The sequence below is a fragment of the Triturus cristatus genome, chromosome 4_2, assembly GCF_964204655.1.
Source record: "Triturus cristatus chromosome 4_2, aTriCri1.1, whole genome shotgun sequence".
In the NCBI taxonomy this organism is placed as follows: domain Eukaryota; kingdom Metazoa; phylum Chordata; class Amphibia; order Caudata; family Salamandridae; genus Triturus; species Triturus cristatus.
In genome coordinates this window covers 340,112,383-340,140,036 of record NC_140586.1, presented here as the reverse complement: position 1 = coordinate 340,140,036, position 27,654 = coordinate 340,112,383, and the positions used below count along the sequence as shown (strand labels likewise).

Below are 27,654 nucleotides of genomic sequence, written 5' to 3'. Positions count from 1 at the left end.
CCCTACATCCTGTAAAGAAGATGTTATTTTGCCTTATCTGCTGCAGTTAGCTCAATCTGGGCTTAATTTTCAGTCTATTAAAGTTCATCTCGCAGCTCTGACTGCGTATAGAAAGGGCCCTTCCCAAACCTCATTTTTTTCAAATCCCTGTGATTAAAGATTTTTTGGAGGGTTTGCGTAAGGTGTTTCCCCCTGTTAGACGACCTTCTCCACCATGGGAATTGAACGTGGTGTCCAGATTGATGAGGGAGCCTTTTGAGCCTATTCATAAGGCTTCTCTGCCGCATTTGTCCTGGAAGGCCGCCTTCCTGGTGGCCATTACATCGGCCAGGAGAGTAAGTGAGATTCAGGCTCTGTGTTGTCAAGAGCCGTATACTGTATTCCATGCTTCTAAAGTGGTAATGCGTACTCATCCTAAATTTTTGCCTAAAGTGATATCTGATTTTCATGTAAATCAAATGATAACTTTGCCTACGTTTTTTCAGCATCCCTCCTCTCCGGCGGAGAGGTCTCTGCATTCACTAGATGTGCGTAGAGTGTTGAAATTCTATCTAGATAAGACAAAAGACATCCGCAGGTCGGATCAACTGTTTGTGAATTATGGTTCAGTAAGAACTGGTCTAGCTACCTCGAAACAGTCCATCTCCAGATGGATTGTGTCCTGTATTCAGCTCTGTTATCAGAAAGCTAATAAGACGTTAGGGGGTAAGCCTACAGCGCATTCGACTAGGGGCAAAGCGGCAACTACAGCTTTGCTCAGGAATGTTCCAATTGCTGACATTTGTAAGGCTGCCACCTGGAAGTCGGTCCATACGTTTACAAAGCATTACTGCCTGGACTCTGATGCTAGGGCAGATGCGCGGGTTGGACAGGCTTCGCTGAGGAATTTGTTTGCACAGTAATTTGTTGGTGTTTGGTTTTTACTCCACCGCTGGCTGTTGGTTGGGATGGGCTTGCCATTCTATTAATAGATTATGACTATACACAGAGATCCCCTACTACAGAAGGAGTAGTTTCTTACCTGTAACTCCAGTTTTGCAGCGTGAATCTTTCTGGATTCACTATGCTGTGCATTATTCCGCGATCTTGTGGTTGGGTCCGGATTCGTAGTCTTTTCTTTGGTTTTTTTTTGTTTTTTTTTTGTAGCCCAGGTGGGCGTCGACGTCCACCATTTGGTGCACCTCCCGTGACGTCGTCGTGCTTCCTGCGGAAGTCCCACCTTTGGGGCGCCTGTGAGAAAGTGGCTCTGTATATACTGTTCCCTAATAGGTACAGGGTGTACAGAGTCCACAGTCCCCCAGAGGCTGATAGAGGTCAAAGTTAGGTATGACCTTACTCTCAAAAGTGGTAGCTTGGTCGAGCAGTAAGGCAGTACCAGAGGACAGTGTAAAGCATTTATTGTACACACTCAGTCAGCAAATGGTTTCACACACTCAATAACTGAACTCTAGGCCAATGATTTGTATATATAAAATATATGTTTGTTTTATTTTTAGAACCACAAGGGGGTAAAGATATACTTTCTCAGAATGAGAGGTTGAATATAAATACTTTTGTTTCAAGCAATAAATTTGTAAAACAGTCACAGTTGGTTGCAATAAACAATCCTATTTCCTAAACATAACAATGCATTGAGCTCAATGGTAAATTCAGGTTATTTGTAATAAATTACTTTTCAGATTACTTTTGGAATTCCAGGTCTGGATCCTAGAACCAGCCTGGGGTCAGTATTCAGAATCAAGTGATGAAAGTCGACTTAATAACTGTAATGATTTTTAGATAATATTTAGCTATTTCAAAAGTTAGCACTTAGAAAATATTTCACAGAAAACATTCAATGGATCTCTATGGCAAGAAATTCAAATTGCAGGTAGAGTACTTTATCGTTACTTTAGTAATCCAGGACTGGGTGCCTAGACCCAGGACTGGGGTCCTTATCAAAAGCAGGTAAGTAATTTCGTTTGCAGAAATGGTACGATTTTAAAAGAATATTTCAAATTTGCAAAAGTAGACACTTAGAAGAAATTTCACAGAAAAGCAGACAATGGTTTCCTATGGGAGAAAAATGAGTTAGAAGTAAGTATAGTTGTGAACACTTTTCAGAGTCAGGGCTGGGCACCAAGATCCAGCACTGGGAGCTCACCTAGGAGCAGGTGAGTAAATTCGTTTTTGTCACTTGGCTGATTTTTGGTGAATTTTTGCAGTTTTGAAAAGTTCACACTTAGAAGATTTTTTTGAAGAAAAAGCCAGTCAATGTTACCCTATGAGGAAAATGAAGTTAGCGGTTTAAGGGTAAGTACTCGACTGGTAATGTTGAAATTCCGGGCATGGACTCAGGGGTCCCCCAGTGTCAGGTAAGTACAGTTGGTTCACCCTCAGCGGTTTCAGGACGGCCGGGTGCAGAGAGAGTTGGGCCCAATGTTATCCTATGAGGGATAGGGGGGCCTTGGTTGGTGGCTGCTGTCTGGCAAGCCACGCGGCTGTGGGAGCTGGGCTCCTGGTCACTTACTCAGGGCAAGTGGGGAAGTAGGTTAGAGTAGAGAGGGCACTGCCAGGGCCACTCGGGCGGCTGGGTGCAGGGTGCTTTTGAGCCTTAGGGCGCTCAATGGAAATCAATGGGAATGTTCCGGTTTGGAAAGAGACTGCAGGCTCGGGGACGAGGATGTTTCAGGTGCCACCACCACTTCGAGAGGTAAGTTGGGTAGTTGTAGGTTAGGTGGGTACCCCGGGATTGGGCACAGGGGGTCGCAGGGCGCCGGGTGCAGGGGTGCCTTTTGACGTCGGGAATCTTACCCTCTGGTTGATCGCGGCTGGGGTGGCACTTGGTTCTGAGGCTGCAGGCTTCTTCCGGGATGTCGAGGGGGGTCCTTGGGTGCCGGACTCGGGGTCACAGTCGCCGTGGGGTCGTCCTCAGGGTCTTTGTCCACTCCGGCACTGGCCAGGCTTGGCTGGTGCAGAGTGTGTTGGGTCCGCGGTCCCGGGCTGGTGCCAGGGATAGCAAGTAGGTTTCTTGAGTAGAGCCTCTACTCGTGGGAGTCCCAGGGGCTTAGAGCTAAAGGGTAGCCAGGTCCTCCGGGGTTGGTGAGGTTGCTGGCCACGTGGGATGCCGCGCTGGTGCAGGTTCGAGAGTCGACAGGCCGGTAGGGCTGGGGCCAAAGCAGTTGGTGTCTTCTTCTCTTTTTAGCAGCTGCAGGGCAGGTCTTTGTTCTTCTTGCTCTTCTTGTCGTTTTTCTATCTGGAATCTGGGGAAGGAAGGTTCAGGGGGCCCCTAAATACTAGATTTAGGGGCGTTACAGGTAGGTGAAGGCCAGGGACCAATGGGTCCTTGTCCTGGGGTGGGTACACCCCTATCCTGCCTCTCTCCTGTGGGAGGGGGGCAGTAGCCTAATCCTGATAGGGTAGGGCCTCCCATCTTCAAGATGGCGAGAGCCCGGAGATGTGCTTCACCTCGCCTCCCCCACCTGAGGGGTGGGGTGGGCAGGCTGGCACATCCCCTGTCCTTGTATGGGGTTTCCGGCCAAGCTTCCCGCCAGAGTGGGGGGTTGCAGTGGCCTGGGGAAACTCCAACTGGCGGCATGCCTTTGAAGCCTCCCTTTGCTCATCCTGGGGGAGGAGATTTCTCACCTCACCCAGGATGTGCATTGTTGCAGGCCCGGGAGAGCAGGGGCTCTCCCACCCAGGGGTCCAGCAACGTGTCTGCTGTGTGGCAGCCTGGGCAGCCTCAGAGCAGACGTGGATTGCAAGTTAGCTGTAAGGGGGCATCTTCTAAGATGCCCTCTGGGGTGCTTAGTACATTAAATCCCACACTGGCATCAGTGTGGGTTCAATGTGCTGAGAAGTTTGATACCAAACTTCCCAGGCTTCAGTGTTGCCAATATGGTGCTGTGGAGCTCGTGTTTGACAAGCTCTCAGCACCATGTATTCTTAAATGACAGCACTGCACTTACAGTGCCCAGGAATGGACCCGGGTACTGTAGGGGCACAGGGCTCCTGCTCCTGTGCCCACACCATAGGCGTAATGCACCCAGCTAGAGGGGTGGCTGACATATGCCTTGGCAGTGTAGGTGATGGGCATGGTACACAGTGATGTGTGCCATGTCGACTCTTTGTTTTGTCCTGCACCCAGACACTCAGCCTGCAAGGGCAGTGTGTGTGTGTAAGGGTACAGGGCCTCTGAGGGTGGCACAATGAGTGCTGCAGCCCTTAGAGGCCTTCCCTGGTCACAAGGCCCTGGGTACCTAGGGTACCATTTACTAGGGGCTGACATGTGGCTAGGGTTTGCCAATTTGGAGTTTGTGTGGTTTAAGGAAGGAACATAGGCCCTGGGCACCTGATTGGCAGGAACCCAGGGTACACTCAATCGAAGTACATTCAGCAATTTAGCAAAAAGTGGGGGCATACCATGCAAGAAAGATGGCACTTTCTCACAGCGCCATCTTCAGATTCTTTTTTCCGCCGTTGGGTCTGGATCGTCATCGGGAAGCTCCAGAAATTCACTCGGAGGAAGAAGGAAGAAAAGCGAGTTTCATCGATAGAATCAAGAGAAGACATCAGGAATAGAACAGATTTCATCAGGAGCGCGAAGAAAGAGGACCAGCGAACCTTTTTTCTTCGACAGCCTTGGAGAATGCACGCTCAGAGACCCTGAGCGAAATGGACAAGACGCCATTCAAGTTCTGCCCAAACTGCCACCACAAGTTCGCGCAGAAAGACCAGCATCCGGTCTGCAACCTCTGCCTACCGGTGGATCACCGGAGTATCGACTGCAACGCCTGCTCAGCCTTCGCGCCGAAGACACTCGGAGTGAGAGAGAGGCAGAGAAGAGCCAACGCCAACATGGATGGCAAAGGGAAACCCCCGACACTCTACGAGCTGGGCCTCGACACGGACGACGAGGACAACGTCGCCGAGACAGCCGAAAACTTCACGGTCGTAGAGACCGACAAGAAAAAAGAAGACGAGGTAAGAGAATCGTCGAGCGCAAATCAAAAGACACCTCAAACACGCGGGTGACTCGAGAAAAACTGAGTCAAGGTCCACGAAGGGAGCCCCGGCGCCGAAAACTTCGACGTCCAAAGGGGGAACTTCGGACAAAAGGCCCAGCGGATCCTTACAAAAGGACTCCCTGGGGCAGAAAGACGCCGAAAGGCAAGGGTCGTCGAAATCGTCCCATGAAACTGGCCGATCGACGCAGAAAGAACGTTCGACGTCGACGCAAGTTTCATCGAAGAGACCCGCGGTCGACGCCGAAAGCATCTCCGAAATGGAGAAAAAGAAGAGGCGGCTCGAGGCCGAAATGGAGAACATCCTTCAAAGGAAGAAGGAGTTCGACGCCAGGATGAAGGAATTCAAGATTCCAACGGTTTCATCGGCGGACGTCGTCGAGGTCGAAGGCGAGTTCGACGCCGAAGGGCTGACAAGGGATCTCGAGGAAGAAGAGGAGCCCTATTATGAGGAAGAAGCCGAGGAAGAAGACCAACAGTCGTTCTACGAATCGGCGGCATCTACCAGCAACGACGTCGAATGGCACGATCTCGACACCGAAAACCCGGAGGAGGCCGTGGACACGTACCCCTCGAGGCCTTCGCCACCCGACGACATCGGGGTATACAATATGGTGGTGAAGAGCGCAGCAATGGCCTTCGGCGTCAAACTCGACGAGGAGAGGCCGAAAGCCGATTTTCTCGTCGAAACACTGCTCCCCATCCAGACTAGGAGTCAGTTCCTCCCCATGCTACAAAGCGTGATGAACCAGGGGAGAGAAGCCTTCAAGGAGCCTGCCACCTGCCGGTCGATCACGCCCAGGACAGAGAAGAAATATAAGCACTCCTCCCTGGACCCACCTTACATCAAGGGTAGCGTCACCGCAGACTCCATCATAGCCTCCACGGCCAGGAGAAGGGCCAACGTTCCAGCAACTTCGGGGCCACCTCCGGATAAGGAGAGCAGGAGGATCGACCTCACAGGCAGAAAGGTCGAGTGGAACGCCGCAATGCACTGGCGCATGGCGAATTCGAATGCACTCCTCAATAGACACCAATACCAACACTGGGATGAGATGGGGGAGCTAGTAAAGCACCTCCCCGAAGAATACCGCCAGAGAGCCTCTCACCTGGTGGATGAAGGCAAGAACATCGCCAACTCCTGTATAAAGACGGCGTTGGATGGGGCAGAGACTTCAGCAAGACTCATGGCCATAGGGGTCACAGAGAGGAGGCATGCATGGCTAAGAATCTCGGGATTCAAACCGGAAGTGCAGAACAACATCCTTGGCACCCCCTTCAACGGAGAGACACTGTTCGGAGCAACGGTGGACGAAAAGCTCACCCAGCTCAAGAAGGAAAACGAGACAGCGAGGTCCATGGGGGCCCTACAGCTGAGGGGAATGAGACGAGGAAATCCCTCGAGGAGACCCTACGGTAGGGGTGGAAGCCAACAGGGGACGTCGCACCAGGCGTTCCAGCAAGGTCAGCAGGGCGAAGGTCACGGACAAAGTCAGCAGAAGCAAAACTGGCAATATCAACCTCGGGGCCAGTCCTTTCGCGGGAGAGGGAACGGACGTGGCCAAAGGAGGAGAGGGGGCGATCAGCCCTCCTCGAAGTGACTCAGCACGCAAGAAGACGCCTACCCTCGTAAGGTCCCCAAGGGTGAGGCGCAAAAAAGTGTCATCAGGGGGAAGAGAAGATTCAAGAGCCTACGAGCATACGTCACCAGTAGGCGGAAGGCTGAGGTTCTACCTTCAGGAGTGGCGGCGTATAACCACAGACAAGTGGATACGGAACATCGTGCAGTACGGATACTGCGTAGACTTGGAGAAAAGACCTCCAAACAGGAAGCCGAAGGGAAGGCAGAGATCGGCCCAAGAACTGGCAATACTCAGAGAAGAAACGCGGAAACTCCTACAAAAGGGAGCCATAGAGACGGTGCCGTTCAGGGAACGCAACAAAGGGGTCTACTCAAACTACTTCGTGGTGCCGAAGGTAGACGGAGACCTCAGACCCATACTGGACCTCCGTTACCTAAACAAGTTCATCAGAACGCAAAGGTTCAAAATGACTTCACTGCAGGAGGTACTGCCACAGATAAGAGAAGGGGACTTCATGGTCACCGTGGACCTCAAGGATGCCTACCTTCACATCCCAATAAACAGAAGGCACAAGGGCCTTCTAAGATTCAACATCGAACAGGAACACTACCAGTTCACAACCCTGGCCTTCGGATTAAAATCTGCGCCAAGGGTCTTTACGAAATGCCTGTCGGCGGTAGCGGCACACCTACGAAAGCAGGGAATACACGTATACCCCTACTTGGACGACTGGCTGGTCAAGGCAAACTCACGCGAGAAGTGCGAGAGGCACGCAAAACGCGTAACAGACACCCTCACAAATCTGGGATTTTCCATCCACTGGGGAAAATCATCGCTGGAACCGGAACAGGTAAAGATTTTCCTGGGGGCAAAGATCAACTCCCTCAACAGTACAGTAGTGCCCAGCGACAGGAGGACAGATGCTCTACTGAAGGAGACGCAGCTCTACCAGAAGGGGCGAGCTCTGACAGTGAGGGCGGTGAGCAAGATGATGGGGATGATGGCGTCCTGTATCCAGCTGGTGCCGAATGTACGCCTGCACATGAGACCATTCCAGGAATGGCTGCAACAGCAATGGTCACAAGCAAACGGAAGTTGGGAGGATCTAGTGGTTGTTACGCACGCAGTGCAGGAGGAGATAACTTGGTGGAACAGAGACAACATAACAACGGGGAGAAGCCTGACACCACCAAGCCCAACAATGACCATTACCACGGACGCATCGCAGAAGGGATGGGGAGCGCACATGGACAACCTCAGAGTGAGGGGTCTATGGGCCCCAGCAGACGCGGTCCGCCACATCAACTACCTCGAGTTGAAAACGATACTGTTAGCCCTGAAGGCATTCCAGAGACACCTGTTCGGCCAGAGGGTGTTGGTACAGACAGACAACACCACGGCGATGTTCTACATCAACAAACAAGGGGGGACACAGTCGTTTCCCCTCTCATCCCTAGCTCAGGAGATTTGGAGATGAGCCATACCTCTCAAAATAGATCTACTGGCAATTCACCTACCAGGGAAGGACAATGTGGAGGCAGACTGGCTAAGCAGACAGACCTCAGCATCACACGAGTGGGAGCTCAATGGCCAGGAAACGGAGAAAATCTTCCAGAGATGGGGGACTCCCACAATAGACCTATTTGCAACACGCCACAATGCAAAATGCCGAAGCTTCGCGTCCAGGCAACCAGATCAGCAATCCAAGGGAAATGCCCTATGGATAAGCTGGTGGAGGACATTTGCCTACGCCTTTCCACCGATACCCCTGTTGCACAGAGTGCTCGACAAGTGCAGAACCAGCAACATGACTCTGATCCTGGTGGCTCCACAGTGGGCGAGGCAGACATGGTTCTCACAGATTCAAGAAATGGCGCAAGGCTAACCGTACAGGTTCGAGAGGAGAAAAGACCTGCTCTCAATGCAAAACGGGGAGGTCCTGCACCCAGAGCCAGAGACACTCAACCTAGCAGCATGGCTCCTGAAGACCTAGAGTTCGCACACCTAAGGTTACCTCAGAGCACTATGCGAGTGCTACGGGAGGCAAGGAAACCTACTACAAGAAAGTGCTACAGCGCAAAGTGGAAGAGATTCACGGTGTGGTGCAGGAAAAAGGGCCTGCAAAACAGAATGACAAGAGACTCAACTGTGCTGAGGTACCTCACACACACCTTCTAAAGAGTAACCTCTGCTCGAGCTCCCTAAGGGTTCACCTAGCAGCGATCGTTGCCTACACCAGAGGTGAGAAGGGTGGAAGCTTCTTCACCTCGCAGGTGGTGAAGAGATTCATGGAGGGAGCCAAAAGAATGGCACCCCCGAAAAGGTTGCCGCCGCCGGCATGGAATTTAAACGTGGTTCTGACGGAGCTCATGAAGGCGCCGTTTGAACCCATTCACAAGGCCACTCTACAAATGTTGACGATGAAAACTGCCTTTCTAGTGGCCATAACCTCACTACGCAGGGTGAGCGAGCTTCAAGCACTAACGCTGCAGGAGCCCTACATTCAAATTCACAAAGACAGGGTAGTCCTGAGGACGGACCCACACTTCATGCCCAAGGTAGTGTCGGCGTTCCACATGAATCAGAGTATCCAGATACCGAGTTTCTTCCAAAACCCGACTACAAACGCAGAAAAGGCCCTGCACACCCTCGATGCCAGAAGAGCGGTGATGCACTACATTGAAAGAACCAAGGAACTCAGGAAGTCGAAGCAGCTGTTTGTGTCCTTCGCTACTAGCTTCATGGGTAGACCAGTCACCAAGGGCACCATCGCTAGGTGGATTGCCCTCACTATTCAATTCTGTCACAAACAGGCTGGACAGGAGCTAACGGAGGGGCCCCAAGCTCACTCCACAAGGAAGAAGGGGGCCACAGTTGCCTTCCTGGCAAACACGCCCATCCAAGACATTTGTCTCGCAGCAACTTGGGCATCTGTGCACACGTTCACAAAGCACTACTGCGTGGACATTCAAATGAATAAGGAAGCACAGGTCGGACAGAAGGTGCTACAACACATTTTCAACGACCAGCGATCATCTTCCACCCAGCCACCACAAAAGTAGGAAAACCGCTACAAAATCTATGCACAGCATAGTGAATCCAGAAAGATTCACGCTGCAAAACGAAAAGTTTCTTACCTGTCGGTGTAGTTTTGCAGCTTGAAGATCTTTCTGGATTCACTAGCGAACCCACCCACCTCCGCCAGGAAGATGAGGCTGGAGGAAGAGGGGGTGAAATGGATAGGATCAAAGAAGTGGAAACGTACAGAAATATGGACAAAAGGATTAATCAATCGCCTAGGGTTAAAAACAAAAAAAAAAAAAAGGGAAAAAAGAACCCGAAGATGGCGCCCCAAAGGTGGGACTTCCGCAGGAAGCACGACGACGTCACGGGAGGTGCACCAAATGGTGGACGTCGACGCCCACCTGGGCTACAAAAAAACAAAAAAAAAAAAAACAAAGAAAAGACTACGAATCCGGACCCAACCACAAGATCGCGGAATAATGCACAGCATAGTGAATCCAGAAAGATCTTCAAGCTGCAAAACTACACCGACAGGTAAGAAACTTTTCGTTCTGTAGTAGGGGTATCTCTGTTATAGTCATAAGCGACCCTCCCTCCTCCCCGGTGGAGTAACCTGACAGTATCAGGCCTGTTGTTATACACCTTCAAAATAACTGAAAGTAACTTGCTTTGGCTGTGCATCCTGGGATACCGGGGGTCTCTGGAGAGTTCCTTAAAGGCACGGTATCCCTTTAGCAGACACATAATGACAGCCTATAGGCTTGTCTGTCCACCCCTTCCTCTCTATTGTTTAAAGGGATTTTGGTGAAGGGAGTGTGATACAATAAAGGAACATGTCAGATGTGAATAAAAATGACATTTAAACTTTATTTTGGCTTTTGTGTTCACTTCAGAGGAAGTGTTGGCCAGTGCAGCCATGTTATTAGGCTGTATTATTTTGTCTGTCTCTTAAGTGTCTTTGCAGGTTTGCAAATGCAGGACAGCTTAAGAGATATTTTGATTGCTCCAGTGTCCCCGCACATGGGCGGGACTATTCATAGATTATGACTATAACAGAGATACCCCTACTACAGAACTGGAGTTACAGGTAAGAAACTACTCCTTCTGCTCCTAGTTGACCTCACTACTGCCTCACCCCTTCCTACCTAAAACTTAAAAGGCAAGAGGTTGATTCCAGAGATCTAGCCCTCCTCCTCCTCCTTCCTTCTAGTGGGCCTGGCTAATTGTAAGATACTGAAATGCAGACTTACTTATTCACCCCTTCCTTTCACAACAACTTAGTCAATCACTGTTTGATTCTAATTTTGTGTGGAGGGGTCTTTGTTCCCTTGGCTGGGTAGCAGGGCAAATTACTTGCCCCAGATGAGGGGGGTTACAAAGGCTGGGAATCTGATTAGGAGCAGGGTTGAGAAATATAACCATTCATGTAGTGCCATAAGATGTGGATGTATTCTATTGGAGCCCTGTATATTCAAACTCGCCGTTCGAGTTTTACCCATTTGAGATCTTGCAGGACTGTGGAGGCCTATTTAGAGTGAAACTGCACAGCAGTTTTGGCCTAGTTGTATAATACAATGAAAACGCCACATATTTTTTCAGTAATCCTATTGACCTCTCCAAGAATGCCCACTAATAATATAAGGCCTACTTCAGGACAGCACCTATTCATGCAGAGTCCCTTCTGTGCCAGAATAGCTATGTGCAGTTACCGGGCTGTGCAGGACTGTAATTTCATACGTGCAGCCCGCACACGTGTGTTTACATGTGTTCACATTTAACCAGCCTGGTGCCTCTTACGCTAACAAAGGCAGACACTGGCGTTAAACACCCTCACTCCACTTACCAAGAGTTTACCTTGTGTCAGACTCCAGTAGTGCCTCACCCACAGTAAAGGTTAAATAATTGGGTAGTTAATTGCTGTAAAAAAAATCTGCTTTAACTAAATTGCCAGAACATATGAAATGCAAACAATTTAACTATGTGCAATAGTTAAAGAAGCAGGTGACTGCATCTGACTGGCAACTGGCATACTCCTGCAAATAACTTTGCTGTGCAGTTAGGCACAGTTACCAGGACTCAGCATTTTGTTTGTCAAAAATGATAAAAGTTGCGTTAATTTGTACATTGCTTGGAAGGTTATTAAATAAACCGATGATACATAAACTCCTCGTGGGTCTTCTTGGGCAAAATCAAAGCAGTGTTATATAGATGGTTAGTCCATGTAATATTCCTATCAATAGCAGTGTTAGATGGGCTTGCTCTCATAAATAATTATCAGACATCCGTCCGTAGATCAGAATTCCTGTATACCAAGCAGTAGTTACCTATCGCCAATTCTCCTCGGATTATGGTAGAGTTCAACCTATGAACGTTAATGCTAATGAGACTATGGTCACGCTGGAATGGAAAAGTGTCAATGCTGTGCGCTGAAAAAATTACTTTTCCGACAGATTATAAGCCAAACTCAGCTATTCAGTGAAAGGCACTAAGGCCAGCAGTAGCAGTTTAAGCAACAAATAAGGCAAGATGACTAAGACATGATTTAAGGCACACAAGCTTTTTATTTTCTGCTACTTTCCCAAGATGTCTTCTCTTATGTTCCTCAGAGGAACCAAAACAGAGTTCACTCTATCTAAATTAGTCCTTTGCAACCGCTTGATCCGAAAGGTAGAATACTGCGTGTTCTGCCTGCTTGCAAGAAAAATCTCCCATCTGTAGTGACAATTCAGTTTTCTGCACATTGCAGGGATGGTACAGTTGAATACAAATTCCTTCTTTTTATTAAGGACCTAGTTACGCAGGAAGGCACTGGCAGGTAAGGAATGCACCAATGATATCGCTAGCAATTACCAGCACTTCTCTATAAACAAATGAAAGGCAGCAAGTCTACAAGCACGACTTATGCTTTGAGAATCCACTGAAAGCACACGTCATGCTTGTAGACTTTTTGCCTTTCATTTGTTAATATGGCACAGCTGCAGGGCTGTTGTGTGCCTTTGTTAAAGTAATCCTGTTAATTGCAGCGCATGACAGTTGCTGCGATTAACATGATTACTTAAACAAAGGCTCACAATCTGACTGTTTTCGCCCCGCACATATTTTAAAAGCGGCGGTGTGACAATCCTCCGTAGCCTGTACGCACTTTACATTTTACAATGCGTGCTCCAGGAGACATAGGTGCGCACGCACATTAGAGGGAACAGTGTCAGTGAACACCGGATTGCTCACCAAACAAACTCTGGCTCCAGGCGAGTGTGCACCACTCTGCACCAGACGCCCACGGGCCGAGTTTGAGTGGCCCAACACTGTGAGGAAGTCTTCCTGGCATATCCTGACCTGGGATCTGGTGATCCCTGACCTACCACACGTTTCCTAACAATGCCTGCAGCCTCTTTCTGGAGGATTCCCCCCCCCCCCCCCCCCCCCCCCCCGACCGTAGCCAGTGAGAAAAACCCAACACCAAAACACACCCCTGCACCAGGTGCCCCATGGCCTTGGGTGGCCCATCCAACTGTGTCCTGGCATCCCAACTTAGCTCCTCAACCGGTGGTCGCCTCCTGAAGATCTTCGTCCCTGAGCCTGTAGTGTTCGTTGCAACCAGAGAATCCCCCATTGAAAACAGGGCACCTGAAGCCAAAACAGCACCCTGCACCTACTTGAACCCCTCTGCCCTGTGCTTAACTCCAGGAGCCTTGCTCGTGAACAGTCCTCAACCGGACCCATTCCCCCACACATTGGATAACATTAGGCCTCAGCACTCGGCCGCTCTAGTGCCGTGAGGGTGCTCTTGTAGTGCATCCTTGACCCTGGGGGAGCCCTTGTTCTAACCCCAGAAGCCAAACTCCCAAAACCAAGTACTTAACTGTAAACCGATAACTTAAATTCCTCCCATATGATTGCGTTGACTGCTTTTCTGTGAAAAATGTTTTAAGGGTGGAGTTGGAAAATTGTGTTAAAACTTAAACTGTGTATTTACAAAAACTGATTTACTCCCCTTTTATTCAGAAAATATCCCAGTGTGATATCTAGGCATATCACACGCAGTAGAAAAAGTAATCTGAAAAGTAATTTAAAAGTAATCCTACAGTAATTGCGAAGTAACTGTAAAGTAATTTCAATTGTTTCTGAACATTTGGCCTACCTGTAACTGCATTCAACTGAAATATCGCAAAAGTACTATTTTTACTTACCTGCACCAAGTCTGGCTTGGTACTAAAAATATAATACAGGAAAAATATTTGTGTACAAAACAGTTGGTCAGAGTTCAGTCTTTGAGTGTGCCAAATCATTTCTTGCCTGAGTGTGTACAATAAATGCTTAACACTACCTTCTGATAAAGCCTTCGTGCTCGCCCACACTACCACAAATGGAGAATAATGTTATTATCTAATTTAACCTCTCTAAACCTTTGGAGATCAACTGGACTCTGTGCACATTATATCTTACTTTTGTATAGTATAGACAGAGCCAGCTTTCTACAATTACATGCAGTGTTAGGCGACATGGCACACAAGTGTGTTTTATGTTGTGTTTTCACTTTTTAGAGCACCTTGACACTCAGCCTGCAGTGTCAGTCCGTATTAGTTTAGTGCTGGTTCCCTTAGGGTGGTGCAATAAATGCTGCAGCTCCTAGTACCTAGGGACTCTCTTTAGTACCTATGCGCTTGGTACCAGAGGTACTAGGGTCGTACAGAGGTGCTAAAGGCTTGGTCATTTGGGGATCAGTTGGCCAGTTGTCCTGTTTTGGGGATGAAACACTAGCACTGATGACCTGATTAGCAGTCACTCCGTGCACCTCAGTCAAAGTTGCATCAGATACCAGTCATAACGGGGGGGAGGGGCGGCTACTATAACACAAACCCTGCTTCCTACAGGGGACCAGGTGAAGGAGTAGCTGAGAGCCTGGAAAGATGAGACAAAGGAACAGTGGGTGTTTGACTGGGGGGGGGGGGGGGGGGGGGGAAGAGAGTGTGCTGTGAAGGTCAGAGGAGAAAGGGATGCAAGAAGAGGGTCAGAGGGGATTAGGTGACTGTCAGGTGAGTGAAGAATAGCCGAAAGGGACAGGGAGCAGAGGATTTAAATGCATTTAAATAAGAATCTGAGGAGTGCACTCACACAGTGCACAAGGTACTTGACAAAATGTGACAGCCAAGCAGTTTGGGCCTAGTTATGCCAAGTCAAGCACACCTCCCTGGCCTCTTACCTCTCCCAAATCCCCCATCCAAATTGCTGTGCTGGTGACATCCTTGTCAGTTAAGTAGTGGCTTCTCTCCATGAGTAAGTGTGGACTCCAGACCTTGCATCATATTTACATTTCGCCTTGAGTCTGCAGTGCCCCTTTCTGTGAACTAATTTAGGCAGGTTATGCTGTTCCAGGATGGACTTGCTCATGTAGGCCATCCTGCCAAAGCGTGTTCTCTGAAATAGTGAAAGATGTTTTGCATTCAGCGCTTAATGGAACGGGGCACTGAACCAAGCAATTGCCCCCATGACCTCCGTCACCCTCTTAAGGTGTCCCTAAACCTTTCTAGGAAAATAAATATATCTGTAATAATGTCTAGTCTTTGCAAGAGTCATAGGATCATGCTCATTAAAATGAAAATGTCACTAATCTGCTTGGCAAAATGCTTTGAACAGTACTGCGCTGTATTTCTGACTTGTTCCCTGCAACGCACCGCAGGTAAGGACACTGCAAATCTCAAAACCACAACTTTGCTCACACATCTCATGTTTGCGGTAGCTTCCCGTCTTACTGTTCTTTTCAGAGTGACAGGCTTCCCAGTACCCCACCCGCCATCCCTGTGATTAATTGGTAATCTTGCCGGTTTGTAGCTTGTCTACCCAAACGGGTATAAAAAGGTTTAGGGTATTAAAAAAAATATATATATATCAAATTGTGACTGGCCCTATCTCTGCAGGATCCTGCTAAACTGTTTAATGAGGATAGACGCAATGTTTTCTCCCATATGGATGTAGCAGAGGTATTATATTTTTGTAGGCAAGGAAAAAGATGCATTACTACATGCTTTAAGTTGGCACTGGCTTGTTCGGCTCTCATGGAGTTTTTTGGAGGCATGCAAGACATTTAGCTTTCAACAGTTGGGTTCTTTCCTCTTACGAGATTTGATGTGTGGTTTTTTTTCTTTCCCATTCATTGTTTCCCCCTTCTCCTATGACCTAGCTTACCTGTCTCCCTGTGGGATCAAGTGTGGGCTAGTGTATCTCTACAGCGAGTTTGACACTCCATATATTCTGTTACTCTCAAGTCTGTTATCCCTCTAATGTTCTTGTATATATTGTTTAATGTCAGTATTATCATTGAAACAAAAAAGGGTCACCTGTTTTTCTTTTTTTACATTGTGCACATCCGTGGGAATCAATTTAGAGCAGAAACATTCTTTTTTCCTTCTATTGAAATAGTGTCTCTCATACTGTGCTAAGACAAATCTATTTTCTTAAACCTTTTTGTTCTACTGTCAAAGTTCACATCAAACTCGCATCAAGACCAACATATCAGAATATGTCCGCTTAAGCTCAGAAGTCTTATTTGAGCACCTTATCTTAGTTGTGAGGAATCAAGGTCAGTCTTTACGTTCATCCTTACTGTTGCTATAGTATTCTATAGCTCCAACCATCCTATCCTCATCCCTGAACCTTTGGTGGCCTGGACAATGTAGTAATGAACTCAAGGACTGTATCCCAATATATCAGCTCAAATTTAAATGTAATATCCAGTTTTTTTTCTTAAACTAGTACAATTCCTTAATTTAAATAAGGCATACACGTTTCATTAGATATTAAGATTAGGGGCATGGGGGAGAAATCAAAAATAATCCGTCCCATCATCCTCCTTTTGTGACCGAGGTGTACTTGCACAGTAACATAAGGCTTCGCATTGAAATGTGCCTTGTTTGTTGGAACGCTTCTGTGCCCAACCTGAATTACACTGCTTTCCCCCCTCAGATTCTACGTGAACGAGAAGCTCTTCCTGTAAAGCAGTTTGAAAAACCGATCTTGGATGCAATCCATAACAATCCTGTGATCATCATCCGTGGGGCAACTGGTTGTGGTAAGACCACTCAGGTACCACAGTATATCTTGGACGAGTTCATCATGAATGGCCGGGCTGCTGAGTGCAACATTGTTGTCACCCAGGTGAGTCTCGTCTACGAGCAATGTAAAATATCACAGATTGGGCGAGAGGAAACCATCCGAGTGAGGATTATTTCAATAGTCTTTGAAAGTCTGAATTTGTGACCTTGTCCTGAAACTCCCATCATTTTATTAGATTTCAAGGCTTTATTAGGAATGTAGGGTTTAATTGTGTTTTCCAGATACAGATGACTGTTCATTAAGGCACTTAAAAGCAAGAAAGGGCTAGTTAAAAGTAACATGTGTAAAAGTGTGCCAATGCATATGACCAAAACACCAGAACATCAGGTCTAGGTTATCAGGCCCCAGGATGAGCAAGGCTGTAGCACTTTCAATATGTAGACAAGTTAATGTGCTTTCAGAGAGCTGGCATGAATGTCTGTAACCACCACTTTCTGGTAGTTATTGAAAGGGAGTACTTGTTTCAGCTGGTGAGGACAAAGTGGAGAATTGGGCCGCAGACCCACGTTGGACGTCAGAATTGTACACCCTAAACTTCAAGATTGCAAGCTCTTTTTGTGATTTATTTGACTTTTTTTTTTCTGCAATTCTCAGCCGAGAAGGATCAGTGCTGTGTCCGTAGCAGAGCGGGTATCCTACGAACGGGGAGAGGAACCGGGAAAAAGCTGTGGGTATAGTGTGCGCTTTGAGTCCGCCCTTCCTCGTCCACATGCCAGCATTATGTTCTGCACTGTAGGTCAGTACTTGTTCCTTTGGCTCTTTCTTGTATGTTGAGGGTGGAAGTGTATGCTACAAGCGAGTTGTCTTGAACAATGTTATGTTACAAATGAGTTGTCTAGAACACATTTCCCAAACAGTGGGTCACCACCCACTGGTGGGTCACTAGCTGATTTTTGGTGAGCCGTGAAAGAGTAAGATGTATTTATCTCTTCAGGCTGTGTCATCTAACATACTGTGGCTTATTCTTTTAACAAGAGTGTTGGTTTCTACTTTTTTTCTTTCTAACTGCAAAGTTTGACGATTTTCCAAAGTTAACTATGTGACAATCTTGCTGGTTTACAGCGAATGCGAAAGGAAAGGCTGTGGATGTCAATTTTTTTTTTAACACAACAAAATTTAAATACCTGTAAATGACCTGTACATGTTTCAGTATATATCAGCAGTTAGAAAAGCAAAAATGAAGCACATTTCATATTCTGAAGGAAACAAAGATTTGAATAGTAGCAAAACAAATTATGATTCTTATTTAGGGGGAGGAGCCTAGCGCGCAACCAAGATGGCCGCGTAGGTGCGAAGCTCCCGAGGACCTCCGCGACCTCCTGAATTAATCCTGATTATATCCTGTCTTTGACGAGGGGACTGTGTCTGTGTACCCGAGCTGAGGCGGCACCCGTTTTCCGTTTTCGAATCGGACCCCGGACACTGGTGGGAGCACCGATCGAAGATTGCGGCCTTCTCCGCGCCGGCCCCCCGGATTGGAGTTGTGGGGCGATCCGGGGACAAAGCGAACAACAACGGCGGGCAGGGCTGGGCGACTCGCGTACCCCGCGCTTTCACTTTCGCTTTTGCGCCCTCCTTGCCCTCAAGCGAGGTAGGGTTGCGGAGCGGGGTGCGGTGGTGTGGCCTTGCCCCTGTGCCCGGCCGACCCGCCGGCTGTGAGTTGTCCTGCGGTGCAGTGGTCACCCCCCCCCCCCCCCGGAACCCGTGAACTGGTTTATCGGCCCTTTCGAGGAGATTGGCACGACTTTGGGAGTGCGACATGTCCACAAAGCAAGATGGCGACCGGGCCAAGGTGAAATCGACCCGCCGCGGCCCGGCACATCAGTCAAACAGTATGGACCGCTACACCCTCCAGAAGGGATCCCCAGAGGCACAGCGTACATCCCCCCGCGGGCCCGGCTGAGGCGTCTGCTCAACCCGCGGATCTGACCCTCCGGGACGTCATGGGCGCCATTGCCGAAATGAAGGCCTCGGTGGACCAGCGCTTTGATACTCTGGCGCAGAAGATAGACTCGGCCCTGGTGGAGGTGGGCCTGGTGAGAGCCGACTTGTCTAAAACAAATGACCGGGTCGATTCCCTGGCCCACACCACTTCAAGTCTCACTACGGACGTGGCGGCCCTTCAAAAGGAGGTGCACCGGCTTGGCCAGGCGAGCGCCATGATGGACCGTCGATTGGAGGACGCCGAGGGTCGGGCCCGGAGGAACAACGTTCGTATTGTCGGGGTGCCGGAGGGACGGGAGGAGGAGGCGGCAGATTTGTTTGTGGAAGACCTGATCCTCACCCGTCTCCAGCCCCGGGGGCTGAGTAAACTTTTTGCGGTGGAACGTGCTCACAGGGTCCCCGGAGGAAGACCTAAGGTCGGAGCTCCGCCGCGGCCTCTCATTGCCCGGATTTTTAACTTTCGGGACAGAGACGCTATCTTGCAGACTTCCAGGCTACAGGGACCGGTCAAGCTTGATAATATGGACGTGAATTTCTACCCTGACTTTACTCCGACGGTCCAAAAGCAGAGACTGAGTTTTCTCGGAGTTAAACGTCGCCTACGGGACATGAACCTTAAGTACTCAATGCTTTTTCCAGCTAAGCTGAGGGTGGAGGTGGATGGTCGCACGCACTTTTTTGACCGTCCCGAGGCGGCTGGGGACTGGTTGGATACTCTGCCTGGGGATCGGGGCCGGGAGGGTGGGGGGGGTGCGGTTGGCGGGGAGGGCGCGCCGGATCAGCACTGAGGGGTGAATAGTAGGCCTTGCTCTGGACAACATTTTGGTTACCATTCACTGATCGTGTATGTTCCCCTCCTATGGAGGTCGTACGGGGTCCGTTGGGGGCTTTCCCTCCTCCTCTGGGGGACTAGTTAGTTTTTTCATCTATGGGGCGACAGGCACACTGCACTTTGGGGGGGCTGTCTGGGCTCATGCAGGGGTGCAGGGAGGGGGGAGTTCTGTTGGGATGGGTGGGTGGGGGTGGAGTGTTTGTTTGCACCGCAAGGCGAACCCTTTACTGTATTGTTGTTTTTGAGATGCTCTTTGGGGGACGATTGATGGCTTCCATGTATGATGGGGGGTAGGGACCTGACTGTGTTATCATGGAACGTTAACGGACTGGGGGATAGGATTAAGCGTGGTGTGGTCCTGCAGTATCTGAAACGAATTTCACCAGATGTTATCTTCCTGCAGGAGACACACCTTATAGGTAATTCCTTTCATGCCATGAATCGGAGAGGCTATCGCCTGGTGGCCCATTCGGGCTTCACCTCGGGCTCGCGGGGGGTGGGCATCATGATTAAGAACTCGCTCCCATTGGAGATTGATGAGGTGCGCCATGATGAGAGGGGACGTTACACTGTCTTGGTGGGTAGAATGGAGGGCAGAGTGGTCGTTTTTGTATCAGTGTACGTTCCGCCGGGGTTGCAATCTACCACGTTTGCGGACCTGGGGCGCCTCCTCCTTGACCTCCCGGATGGGCTTCTGGTAGTTGGGGGGGACTTCAATGCGGTGGCTTCAGGGTCTATGGATCGTCATCCCCCCCAGGGACCTCCCCCGGGCACAGGCGTGGCTGTCCGGCCTCTTAGATACACTGGGATTGGTGGATTGCTGGCGACTAAAGCATCCCGCGCAGCTGCAATACACCTTCCACTCGGGTGCCCATGGTAGCCTCTCGCGGCTTGATTATATCCTTGTTCCTGCGGCCTATGCTGGGAGGGTGGGAGAGGTGCGCCATTTGGCGCGGGGTATTTCAGATCACTCCCCACTACTGCTGCATCTTGATGTCTTCCCGAGGGGGGAGGGCAGGGTAGCCCCAATCAATGCCTGGTACCTGCGCGACCCCACTATTCGAGCCGAATTGATCAAATCCTTGCAGCGGTACTTTGAGGAGAATGTGGGGTCTGTCCCTTCTGCCATCTCACTCTGGGAGGCTTTTAAGGTAGTTCTTAGGGGGGAGGCCCTCTCCTTTATCTCCCATGCCCGGAGGCGCGAGCGGGAGGAGGTAACCCGGGTGGAGGCCGAAATTACTGAACTAGAGGGTGACCTGGGGAGCGGGGTGACGGTTGCCACATTGCATGTTCTACACCTCAAGCAGGCGGCCTATAGGGCCCTCGTCACGGAGGCGGCCAGGGGCCTCAGTAGAGAGCAACAGGGGCGACTGTATGATGTGGGTGATAAGGCTGGTAAATTGATAGCGTGGTTGGATAAAAAGGAGAGAGCGAGTCGTGTGGTTCCGTTGATCGAGAGGATGGATGGTGTATGTGTCACCGAGCCGGACGCCATTGTCTCCTGCTTCGCGGATTATTTCCGCGAGGTATATTCCCCGGTTTCTCCCTGCTCGGAGGAGGATTCCCATGCCCTGCTTCGGGACATCGCGCTGCCCTCCCTTTCGGTGGAGGACAGGGATTCGCTGGACGCTCCTCCCACCTCGGACGAAATTGCCCTTGCTATCCGCTCGGTCGCATCTGGCAAGGCCATGGGCCCCAATGGCATTCCTATCGAGCTGTACAAGCTGCGACCGGATGTGCTGGCGCCCCACCTGCGCGCGATGTTCCTGGCGGCCTGCTCGCGGGGTTCCCTTCCGCCGGACCAGCGTCTGGCCACGATCGTGGTGATCCACAAGGAGGGGAGACCCCGTGAGCGGGTCACATCCTATAGGCCTATCTCGCTCTTGAATGCGGAGCCCAAAATCCTCGCCAAGGTGCTGGCCAACCGGCTGGTCGGCGTGGTGGGCGACTTGGTCCACCAAGACCAGTCCGGCTTCATACCCCATCGTAACACGGCCCTTAATCTGCGACGCTTGCACGGGGTGCTCGCGCGTGTCCCGTTCGTGCGGGAACCGGCCATCTTGGCGTCCTTGGATGCCACCATGGCGTTTGATACGCTTGAGTGGCCATACATTTGGGCGATGCTGGCGAAGTTTGGCTTCGGGCCGGGCTTCATCAGCTGGGTCAAATTGTTGTATTCCGGCCCATTGGCGCAGGTGGTGGTGAATGGACGAGTTTCGGCCCCATTCGCACTGGGACGGGGTACGCGACAGGGCTGCCCCCTGTCGCCTCTCCTGTTTGCACTGGCCCTGGAGCCCCTGGCGGAGTGGCTGCGGTGGCACCCTTCCATCCGTGGTCTCCGTTGGACCCCCGAGCATGAGGACCGTGTGTCCCTCTACGCTGATATCCTTCTATATCTCGCCTCCCCGCGTAAATCACTGATCGTCCTAGTTGATGTTTTGCGCTCATTCGGTCGCAACTCAGGCCTCGTCATCAACTGGGCGAAATCCTGTGTATATGTGCTTGCCGGGGAGGCTCCGGTCCTACCACGGGACTGTCCGATCCAGATCGCCTCCCAGGGGTTTCGGTACCTGGGTATATATATTACTCTGGACCCGGAGGCCCGCTACGAGCGGAATTTGCTGCCCCCCCTCCAGCGCTTGAAGGAGGACGTGGTGCGTTGGCGGCGTCTGCCGCTTTCGCCGCTTGGCCGAGCGGCCTTGTTTAAAATGATGTCGTTGCCGCGCTTTCTGTACGCTCTCCAGAACACTATGGATTTGGTTCCGGCGCGCTACTTCCGAGAGGTGGAGAGTTTGCAGCGTCGCCTGTTCTGGGACGGGAGGCCACGTATCGCCTTGGCTAAATTGACGCTCCCGTGGTACGATGGGGGGGTTGCCCTCCCGGATATTAAACGGTATTACTGGGCCTCCCAGCTAGCTGCGATTAATCATGGCCTTTACGGGCCCGCCCTGAACCCGGCATTTGAAATGGACAAGATGCTCCTGCCCGGTGGCGACTACAATCGGGCGCTCTACTCTGGCGCGCCGGACCCTCACCTGACGGGACCGACGCATGTCATGGTGCGTGTATGGCACGCGGCTAACGCAGCTATGGGGTGGAAGGACCGTTTGACCCGGGCGTCACCTCTATATGCATCGGCGAGGTTGGGCTCCTTGTGGACCTCGAAGGGCTTCGAGAAATGGGACACGATCGGCATCAGCACAGTGGGAGATCTCTGGACGAGGGGGGGATTCAAAACTTTCGAGATGCTGCAGACGGAGTTTCAGTTGCAAGGCAGTGAGTACTTCCGGTACTTACAAGTCCGCCACGCGCTGGGCTCCGTCTTCCCGGATGTCGCGTCCATTCCGGAGTCTTCCCCCCTGGAGGACAGAGTGCTGGATGGCCATGTCCCAGACAGCACGATCTCCCTTATATATAAAAAACTGATTAACGACCGATCGGGCCTGCTGACTGGCCTCCGCGAGGCCTGGGTTGCCGATGGGCTGGAGTTGGACGACGAGGACTGGATGTCCGCGGTGGCCTCTCCGAAGGAGGTGGCCATCCCGGCTCGCCTTCGCTTCGTCCAGCTTAAGATCCTCCACCGGGTTTACGTGACGGGGCCAAGGCTTCTACGTATGGGCTTAGCTGAGGATGGACTGTGTAAGCGTGGCTGTGGTGCTTTGGCAACTTTCTTGCATATTCTGTGGGAATGCCCAAAGGTGGAGCGATTCTGGCGTGGTGTGCATGAGGTCCTGCGAGTGGTTACGCGTGTCGTGCTGTTGCCTGAAGCGAGGAGATGCTTGCTGAATGTGTGGGAGCCAACTGACTACTCGGTTCCGCAGACGCGGTGGGTGACTCTGGGATACATGATCGCTAAGCGTGACATTGCTCAATTGTGGGGATCCCAGAGGCCTCCGGCGGTGTCGGCCTGGAAAGAACACATGGATTGGTGTATGTTTCGTGAAAAGGTGGTGTATGTTGCGAGGGGTAAGCCTGGGGTGTGGGTGGAAACCTGGGGCCCCTGGAACGCCTATCGCGGGGGTATTTGCGAGCCGCCGCTGCTGCCGGCTGCTTCACCAGCTCCGTCCCCCTAGCCGACCCCCTCCCCCAGCCATGGGCATGTGGTTCCCCAGTCCCTGATCTGTTCTCATTCCCCTCTTCAGAGTTTGGCGATTGGTTGGGGTCCCCCACTTAAGGAGCGCGTGCTGTCACTTGGGATTGCGGGTTGCCTTGCGGGTGTGGTTGTTTTTGTGTTGTTGTGTTTTGACAAAAGGAAACCGTATTGTTGGTTTGGAGTTATGTGGCCTGCACTACTGATATCTCCTGATTTACCCTTTTTGCACCGCCAAGAGATTTTTCTGTATGTATGTCATATGCTACTGCCACTCTAGCGGCCGGCCAGACGGTTGTAGGCCCATACTTGTAACTATTTGAGATTGTAATAAACGGTTTCAAAAAAAAAAAAAAAAAAAAAAAAGATTCTTATTTAGTGTTGAGCAAAATGACAAATCTTCTCTGAAACCCAATTCCCAGACATCATGTGTGTGCTATATAGTTTATTAGTAAAACTGTATGTCATTGCAAATTTAGTGGCCATTTCAACAGAAAATATGTTGTCTGGAATAAGTGTGCTAATGCACGATGCGTCAGTATTATATTTGCGAATGTGTGCTCCACAATGCACCTCCGTTTAAATACTACACCCTTCTCCTGAATACATTTGCCATACTTTGTGAGAAGCTGGTGTACTGTTCACAATCCCTGTGACTTCAGTGATGTAGCATTGATGTCCACACCTCTTCTCTGAAAATTGTTCCAGCACAACTAGCGCAAACAAGTTTAACCATGTGCTGAAGTCTGGTTTTAAAACAAACCCTTTTAATATTCTCAAGCATGAATCTTCCAGTATTTTTGGTGCCTTTTTAAAAAGAAAAAAAATAATTACTACATGTATAGTGCGCACATTCTCTGTTGAAATGTCTGTGTAGAACAGTCATCCCCCTTGTGTGTGAATTTCTCATATAAATGAAGAAATATGGATGTGGTCAAATGGCAATAGCTGATGACTTTGGGTCTGATTGCTAGGTTCCAGTCCCTGCTTTGGCTCTGGGCAAAATCACTTAATCATCCGTGCTTAAGATAAAATTAATGTGACCTTATGAAGGATGTTTTCAAATTTGCTAAAATTACTGGTAGCAACTCCAAGATTTTTCAGTGACCTTGTGATGTTAGTGAACTGACCACAGGCCAGCTCCCCAGTCTAAAACGTGTCAGCCCCAGTGCAGTTCAACATCTGCCACTTTTATGGGCAGATCAGTATATTGGTCACAGTCGGATAAAGACATATTGAACAGCATGGACAAGTGTGACATATACAAACGATTACTGTATGCTATTTTGGTAATTCACAGCATTTTAAAAGCATGTCTAAAAATTGCTACCACCTCGTCGGTTTAAAGATAAGTGGGTCGCGGAAGTTTGTAATTCTAAAAAGTTGTGTCATGGATCTTAAGTATGGGGGAAAACGGGTCCATAACATTGCTCTTTGTTAGTCTTCTCACCTGATTGTAGCAGTTGTGGGGGCTTCTCTTGTAGGTTATTAAAGCTTTGTTTGTTTATGCAGGAGTCCTTCTGAGGAAGCTGGAATCTGGTATAAGAGGAATCAGTCATGTGATAGTGGATGAGATCCATGAAAGGGATATAAATGTGAGTTACTCTGATTCAGTCTCTATATCTGTATAAGTCTGGTATGTGTTTAAAAGAGAGGTGTGCCCAGCATATACAATTTATCAAACTTTGTTTCCCTCCCTTTAGACCGATTTCCTGTTGGTGGTCTTGCGAGATGTTATCCAGACCTACCCTGACATCAGAGTCATCCTCATGTCTGCTACCATTGACACCACCATGTTCTGTGAATATTTTTTTAACTGCCCCCTCCTCGAGGTGTACGGCAGAACCTTCCCAGTAGAAGGTTTGTATGGCTGTGTAAAAGGAATACGAACAACAGTTAACCGTGACCACGTTGCTCACAAGCATGCAGCTAATTATTTTGTTTTACCTCTTGCAAATGCAGTCTGTTTGTCTCGCGTATGTCACAGGCAGCGATCCCTGTCCTCGTGTTTATGCTTGTGATAAGAGTCAGCCTTGTACCTTCATATCCATAGCCATACCCTTTTTTTTCTGCAGAATACTTTCTGGAGGATTGCATCCAAATGACCCAGTTTATACCACCACCTAGGGATAAGAAAAAGAAAGACCGAGATGATGATGCCAGAGATGATGAAGAGGCAAGTTGCAAGAGTGTACAATGATGTAGTTCAGGCTAATGTCTATTTTCCCACTGCAACAAGACCATGCTCCTTCAGGAACAGTGCATAATGTTAATTGGAGCAGATATGTGGTGTATGAAGCTGGCTCTTTATGTGGTATACTGTAAAAGTGTTCCTTTTGACGTGTTTAGCCCCCGCTTTTTGCCTGGAAATTGATAGGGTTTCAATTGTAGTGCATAGGGTCTCTGTCAACCAGGTCCCCGGTGCCAGTGCTCTTCCCTAAAAACATTCACAATTGGTACTTCTGTCCCCTTTAAGTCCCTAGTAAGTGGTACCCTGGGTGCCTGGGAGCCGAAGGTCAGCTGGGGACCCCACCCCCCAACTGCGACCATGCAACTTCCCTTGCAGCGTGCATGCCCTTGTGAGGTGAAAAACGACAGTCGACATGACACCCAGCCTGGGTGCCATGCCAGCCAGCACTGCCTGAAGGCATGTTATAGGCCATTCATACAGCGCAAGTTCACCGAAAGGTCTCTTGGCTCTGGGTTAGGAGCAGTCATAGGAACAGGTATTCAGCTACTCTGTACCTGAGAAAATAGTCAAGTTTTCAGCATTTTTCTAAAGGACGTGTAGTTACCCGCTAGTCTAATTGCGGTAGGAAGTGAGTTCCAGACCGTTCCAGACCTGAGGACCTTGAACCGAGAAGCGAAGCCCCCCCCAGTCTCTTTCGTTTAAATCTCTGGGTCATTGGAAGATTAATTTGGGTAGACCTAAGATTGTGTTTCGGTAAGTATTTTTGAATTTTGGATAGATATGTACTTGGGGCATTTGTTATGGAGATATTTGAAGATGATGCAACCTGTTTTGAATATGGTTTGTTGGGTCACTGGGAGCCAATGTAACTTCCTCGTTAATGGTTTAATGTGGCAGTATCGTGGTTGTTGAAAAGTGATTCTTGCTGCTTGGTTTTGCGCCATTTGGAGTCTATAATTTAAATTGTTGGGGAGTCCCGACTATAGAGAGTTTGCTTAGTCAATTCTAGATCTGAATAACGCAATGGCGATTTTGAATGCTAGCCACCATTTAAAAAAAAAAAAAAAAACAATCTCCTAATTTTCCAGTTTTTCTTGAGTTGGAAGAAACAGGCATAGGTATGTCACCCCCTTTAGCAGGCCTTGCGCCCTTACGGCAAGGTGCTCTATATACACTGGCACGAGAAGATATGCCCCTACAATACTTAAGTCAATTCTTAAATATTTTAAGTGCCAGGAAAGCCACAAGGAGTACATGGGCTGGAAACTCCAACTGGAGTTCACCAGCACCATGATGGCTTCACTGAAACCAAGAATGTTTGGTACCAAACAACTCCTTATAATAAATCCACACTGATGCCAGTGTGAGATTGATTAAACCGCCCCATGAAACCCTACTGACCCTGGTGAGGTCATTGGCTGGCTCTAGGAAGCCTGCCACACACAGACCTGTTCCTGGACCCCTCGGTGGAAAACCTCTGCTCCTGGCAGCAGATGACAGCACCCAGTTTACACCTCCACTTTGAGCTGGAAAACCAGCAGGAAAACTTAGACTGACTAGGAGTTGTGCCCACCTTTGCTCTCGCCACCCCTCAGGTGGAGGAGGCAAAGTTGAGCATACTTTTCAGCTCCCTCCATCTTGAAGATGAGGGGGGCTCCTCCAATAAGGGCTAGGTCTATGCCCCATACCATAGGAGGGCAGCATAAGTGAGGGTGTAGTCACCCCAGGTAAAGTGCCCAGTAGCCCTACCTGCTACTCTCCTAAAATACCCCCCTAAATCTAGTATTTAGGTTCCCTCAGACCTTGAAATGAGTTACCTGTGACCGAAGAAGGTCCGTGCAGCGAAGCCTGAAGGTGGCTACCGACTTGACCCC

General features: G+C 49.6%; 1 protein-coding gene across 2 annotated transcripts in view; it reads left to right on the top strand.

The window, feature by feature from the left end:
• The window catches only part of DHX9 (DExH-box helicase 9), a 219,692-nt gene that overhangs the window by 83,578 nt on the left and 108,460 nt on the right, over positions 1-27,654 (top strand). For both annotated transcript variants that reach the window (XM_085601733.1, XM_085601735.1), the window contains 5 exons: positions 16,574-16,765; positions 17,318-17,459; positions 25,102-25,184; positions 25,293-25,449; positions 25,665-25,765. In XM_085601733.1, coding sequence (XP_085457859.1) covers positions 16,574-16,765; positions 17,318-17,459; positions 25,102-25,184; positions 25,293-25,449; positions 25,665-25,765 — 675 coding nt within the window. The remainder of the gene's footprint in view (positions 1-16,573; positions 16,766-17,317; positions 17,460-25,101; positions 25,185-25,292; positions 25,450-25,664; positions 25,766-27,654) is intronic.